General features: G+C 39.8%; 1 protein-coding gene across 2 annotated transcripts; it reads right to left on the minus strand.

Annotated features, from left to right (window-relative positions):
• Nucleotides 1-133: 133 nt before the first annotated feature.
• On the minus strand, nt 134-2,520 carry inka1b (inka box actin regulator 1b). 2 transcript variants are annotated; one of them, XR_011105615.1, is made up of 3 exons: nt 2,435-2,520; nt 2,281-2,328; nt 1,159-1,176 (listed from the first exon to the last, which is right to left on the minus strand). XR_011105615.1 is itself a non-coding variant. In XM_068742681.1 (2 exons), exon 2 carries the CDS (start codon nt 1,135-1,137, stop codon nt 256-258), a length of 882 nt encoding a protein of 293 aa, XP_068598782.1. In that variant the 5' UTR covers nt 1,138-1,176; nt 2,435-2,512; the 3' UTR covers nt 134-255. The 2 variants fall into 2 exon arrangements, 1 of the variants encoding a protein (XP_068598782.1); XM_068742681.1 differs by lacking the exon at nt 2,281-2,328 and having other exon boundaries at nt 134-1,176; nt 2,435-2,512.
• Between the last annotated feature and the right edge of the window lie 3,646 nt (nt 2,521-6,166).

Genomic DNA, 6,166 nt, shown 5'->3' on the forward strand with positions numbered 1-6,166 from the left:
TTTACTGTGGCAACAACAGCACAATCAACTTTATATTTAAGCCTGGCTTTTTTCCCAACTCATAATATATATAGTATTGTAGTAGTCTTCTGTCAAATGAACACTGATCAAACTCAGGAACAAAACCCAGACGTTAAATTCCAAGACCTTTTATTCCAGATGCATCAACATTGTGAACAGAAGCAGTTATAAAAAAATAGAACCACGTTATTGCAATCTGTGGAAAAAAAAGGCTCCATCTGTAATCAGCCTCACTTAAATGTATCCAATAATGTCGTTGCATATTATGGGTTGTCGGCTGCCTGTCTTCATGAGAGCAGTGAACTGATAGAAGTCTGTGTCCAGTTGATGGAGACCCGTGTGAGACTGGTGAAAGAAAGGTTTGAGAGCCTGGAGGCCCACCGGACAGGACATCCGTTTGGGAGCCACCGCAGCTCTGTTGCACCTTGTGAGGTCGGCTGATCTTGGCCATACCTCGACCCCTTTAGACATCCCTGCCAGTCTGCGGCGTATGTTGACCAAAATGTCTTTGGCAAGGCGCCGGCCTGCAGTGGGCTTCAGTTCCACTGGTTCAGGACACTCTGGGAGGTCCATCCAGTTCTTTATGAGGTCAGCAAAGCTGTTGTCCCCCAAAACCAGGGGCTGCCTGTTTCTGCTGCGGCTCAGTAGCAATGTCGTCCAGTCTTCTGGGTCGCTGGTCTCAAATGAAGTCCAGTGTTCCAGGCAAGCGTCTGACGTTGATTTGGGTCGGATCCGTCCAGAAGGCCCTCTGTTTGTTCGGACACAAGCAGATGAGGAGACTCGCATGTTCCTGGTCCTCCTCAGCACCACACCTTCATCTGGCCAAGAAGCCTCAGAGTAACCCGAGTCCGCATCCAGACTCTTTTCATTGCCTGGGGAGCCCTGTGCCAACCGCCCCCGCTGATCATCCTCTTCCTCCAGGGGGCTGGCCAGGCAGCAGGCAGAGTCGTATGTGCTGCCTTCACTTGCATTAGAAATGCGTAGACAAGCGCGTTGCTCTTGCTGAGCCCTCTGTTTGCAGACCCGCGTTACAGCGAAGGACACACATGGTTCACTCAATGGCCTCGGCCGGCTCATCTGCTTCAGGTCCTGCAAGGATCTCATCATGTGCTGCATTTGGTCCCGGAGGCAGTCAGCAGAATCTCCTAAGCACAACTAGACAACGAGAAAGATGCATCGACTGAGTGGTGCAGGCAATAGTCAGTAAAAAAACAAAATTATGATCAGCTGTTGCAGCTGTGCACAGAGTTCTCTTCCAAAACATCCCATCATTCCCCAGCCGCTCGACCTAAGGCAGAGCTCCCTGTAAATGTAAGAAGTGGGCCAATAAGATTTTTACCGGCTGAGATCACTCGGCTCTTCGACTATATAACAAGTGAAGCAATCCTGAGAAACCTCAGAACAACTTCATCAAGAAAATGAAACCATTTTGGCTCTTAGAACAGGATGCAGATTTTAGATTGGGAAAGCCCTCCCTGACTCCTAAAGCTGGAAAGGAAGTTTTAAACAAAGTGGAGCTGAATCACGGAGGAGTGCAGAGGGAGATACCCTCGCTGGACAAACTCGCAGGAAGTCGATTGGTCTGCATTATGAAGCAGGAAATGACTCCAACATTTTGGGAGCACACAATAGTCAAGCATTAATTAGGATTCACACCAACTTGTAAGCTGTAGAAAAACTTAAATCAGGACAATCCTTTAGAAGTAACGTAGGAAAGTTCCACCTTATCAATGTACCAGGGGAAAAAACCGCACCCCTATTAAAAAAATATATTTAAAAAAAAATCTGGATTCTTCAAAAGAAAATAAAGGTCTTAATTAAGGTTCCTTAAAATGTTGAGCCTCCCTGGTTTGGGTGGGAGCAGCAACAACACACGCTGATGTTATCACAGCTGTGGGTGCTGAACCATTTGGGCCCTGGGGAAGACTTGTCTGTCACACAGAGACATCCTCGTGGGACTCTGTGGTCAGTCTGCAGCTCTTAGAAAATTCTCCTTTGCTGCTTAAACACAACAAGACGTGACTCACCCAGTTGTGTGCATGTGGCCAAAGTCTAACTATTTTATTTTATTTTGGGAGGGTGCGGAGTTACATGCTAATTAAAAAGAAAAACTCAAAAGGACAGTAATTAAAGAGAAAACTTTAGGGCGCAGTTAAAAATGTGTTCTCTCTTGTTTTAAAATCTTTTGCTCACATGCATCTAAAAAAAAATAAAAATAAACTCTTGTCACGACGGGAAAGAAAACTCACCATTACTTACATGTGATAAAAAACTATGCAGTGAAATTCAGAATCTTTCAAATTGTTCCTGCAACAACATCAAAAATCACAATGCATTTATAAATACTGGCCATTTGATTTCTCGCTCATAAAACATGCAGTAACTTAGTAGTTACAGAAGCAGCAGCGCTCACCTTCGCGTCTGACTGGAAAGATAATCGAGGCACGGCAAACAGCTCCAGAAAACTTTGGCTGGTCGGACGGACGCGTCTCTCTTTAGTCTCTCTGAAACGCATGAAGGTCTGCGGCTGCTTTTGGCCATGCCGAGTTTTTCACTGCAGCAAATCAGCGCAGGGCATCAGAGAATCAGCCAATCGCAGGTCACCTGAAACAAAAGCCCTCCCTCTGCGGCTCTCACTACAACTACTACTACTGTATTGTATTGTACTGTACTGTACTGTACTGTATTGTATTGAATTGTATTGTATTGTATTGTATTGTGCTTTATTGTATTGTTCCCTGGTGTTGAGATTCTACATCCGGATTTCAGCACTTATACATTTTCCTTCTACAATGTGTCAAGTAAAACAAATTATAAAGATGAATATTGTCAATTAGCTAATTGGTTTCTTAAAATACTACATGTCACTGATATAAGTTATTATACTGATTACATTATTATCTTTTTTTTTTTTTAGATGAGCGCTATTCTGTTTAAGGTAATCGAGTGTAAAATTCCACTGTGGCGAAAGAGCTGTCCTGTGTCGGTGTCCGTGTGGATTTATTGTAATCCACATGCCGCCACCTTGTGGAACCTCGTAAACAGGACCGACCTCTTCTCTTCTCCGTTGTCTTTGCATATAAACTCCAGACATCATTTATTCATGCACGGCCATTGATTTATTATTTTTGCGATTACAAATGCAAACAGGAAATCGGAGAACAAGTGTTTCCTGAGAATACTGCTGGCTTTTAGGAAAGCACAACTATTTCAATTTTAGAGATGGGAAACAACAGAATATATATATATATATTCTTCTACTACTACTATTTGCAGTATACAGTATTTGGTAAAATTGCGCATGTCAAAATAATTTATTCAGATCGAAATTCTGATCGGATTTAAGAAATGTTGTGTATGTTAATGCAGCCAATGAGTGACTTTCTCGTTTCATTTGATGAGTAAAGTATTCCAAATATGAGAACTAAATTCCTCACCTCCTTACCTGGTGACTCTTTGTATTGTAAATCAGCAAATAGCAGGAAATGTAATCCTTCACAGGAGTCAGAACAGAAGGGTACATGCTACACACAAATCTATTTTTCGTCTTTATGTTACTCACAGCATTTGTAATGGATCACCAAAGGCTTGGAAACCACTGTAAACTTTAAATGTGTCTGCACTGACTCATACAACTCATATTTCTACAGTATAAAGAGTAACTAGTAAGAATCAAACACTCCACTCCACTGGGGAATGTAGAGAAGTGGAAGCGAGAGTGACATAAAATAGAAATTTAAGTAAATACGGTACTGTACTTCGGTCTTCTGTTAATTTTCTGTATTGTTTTTCCACCAAAGGCCAAATGAGATTAGCTTGTCATTTATTTATTTTTACCTTGAAGAAAAGATCAAAACTAGAGCGATAAGAAATTAATTTAACAAGAAGCATTGCTAGTAAATACTCACAAATCTTCTCAAGATTTTTGTTACAAATGATGTGTTTTAATTTAGCTTTTAGTTTTGGTCCAAACATTCAGAAGCACAATGCATTTTGTGGATTTTCCTTTGAGACATCACACTGCAGAAAAATATTATGTGACCAAACTTTTATTTTACATTTATCAGGTGAATGACTTATACCTCGATTTCCATGGACAGCTACCCTCCATTTATCTCTGCATTAGCGTGCGTTCTAAATCATTTTACAGAAATTGAAGTGGAGTAGAAATAGCCCTAATTCACACTATGGAGTTAGCATGTCTCAGAAGAACAAGTGTAAACCGATATCAAGGCACAAACATATGTAAAACACCTGGAATGAAACAAATAGCACAGAACAACCCATGTTAGCAACTGACATAAACACTTTAAATTGTGAAGATATCTTAAAAGTGACACATAATATATCTTTTGTTTATTTAAGGAAGTTACTTAAGGAAAGTTAATCAGTTTATGTGGGATACAAGCTAATCTATGGACGGTCATGCAGGACAATGCATAATAGTACAACTGTGAACATTGATTGTGTAAACATTATACAAAAATCATTTTCCCTTCATCCATTTTCATTCTCCATGCTTGTTTGTTTTCTTCTAAAAATAAGCTCTGTGCAGTCAAAAGGTTCATAAAACATAACTTAATGTGATTTTTTTTATATATATAAAAAGGTTTTTTATTGTACTGTGTTCTCTTATTGAAACTCCAAAAACAAAAAGAGAAAGTGAAATAAAAGACTGAAAGCTCAAAAACAGGTACAAAAATGAGATTCATTAAATGGGTAAAGGATGCCTCTTTTCTTTTCCTATCCTTCTCTCATTAATCGCTCTTTATACAAACTGTTGTTGTTAATCTGGTCCTTCAGATCCTCGTCTGATGAAATGTACTTTAAATTATAATTCTAAAGGTACCATGACAAAGTAATAGTTTATTAATGTGAGTTTTTACTCTCACTTTCCACTTAAGCCATTCAGGTTATGGAATTTATGTTGTAAATGTATTTTAAAAACTTCTATATATAAGGTTCTCCTCTAGGAATCAAGACTGTGATGGTTTTCATTATGAAAAGCAGTAATCAGCATCACATGGCGGTTTGCTGTCCCTCATGCAGTCTGTGTGCATCGGCCAATCACCTGCAAGAACTGGAAGACAGCGAAAGATGCAACATTAAACAATATAATAAAAATGTATAGAGAGAATGATTCAGGTTTCTTTCTTGGATGAGTTTAAATTGCAAACGCTAAAAACATATTTCCTGACTCTCCCTTAGAGGTTTTGAATCTCACTGATTTTTTTTAACAGTTGATGAGGTTTAAAAGTGTTCTGATCCATTCTTGGGAGTTAAAGTTTTTTTTTTTTTTCTATTGTTTGTAACCATGAGTGCACAAAATCATCAAAACCGCCACTGGATCTTTTTTTTCCTGTTCCAGAGCTTTTCTGAGAGACACTAATGCCTCATGGCTTTAACAGTGAATGCACTATATAACAGATTCATCCAGATTACTGAACCTGAAGTGAAGATTTGACCTGACAGAAAAACCTCTAAAATTGTTACCATGTTGATTAATTTATCAATCAGATTATCAATTCATCAATAAAACGACTACATTTAGTCTTCTGAACTGCATCCCAATTGTTCACGACATTCAACTCAATATTTTTGCTTATGGATCTTATTGATGCACAGTTTTGTTTGAAGAAAGTTATTTTAACTTTGAAACAATCTTGTTCCTTCCTGCATTTATAAAACTGCTAAGCCTTTCGGGGCGACTGTCGCCCTCTCCCTGTGATGCTCAGTGCTCCTTTTGCTTGCTCAGTCATTCTTGAAGCAGCCTTCTAATGGCCGCTGGGTCTGTCGGGGAAGCCTGTGGGCTCACACCGCTCTGCAGCATGTTTGCAGCTTTGAGCTCTTTGATCTTACCTTAGTTACTCTGGTACTTCTAAAGACTACAGCCTGTTCTCTACATGGCTCTCCATTTACAGTGAGTGGGAACTGGGAGACTTCCAGCTATGCATTGAGAGCATCATTAACCTCCATCAGCTCATATCTGACTCTGTCCACATATCAGTCATGTATATGTGGATGTACCCTGAACAGACTGTACCAAACCATAAAAGAGCTCTCTGCTATTTTATTCTATTTGCTTTGTCAAATCTCAGTCAAAGTAACCCAGCCCTGGATAAGTGGTGGAAGATGATAAGTGCAC

Source organism: Brachionichthys hirsutus, chromosome 8, assembly GCF_040956055.1.
Source record: "Brachionichthys hirsutus isolate HB-005 chromosome 8, CSIRO-AGI_Bhir_v1, whole genome shotgun sequence".
NCBI classification, from domain to species: domain Eukaryota; kingdom Metazoa; phylum Chordata; class Actinopteri; order Lophiiformes; family Brachionichthyidae; genus Brachionichthys; species Brachionichthys hirsutus.

What these genes read in the sequence shown, in the direction of transcription:
- inka1b (XM_068742681.1), bottom strand. Translation starts at nt 1,137, where the DNA reads ATGCAGCACATGATGAGATCCTTGCAGGACCTGAAGCAGATGAGCCGG.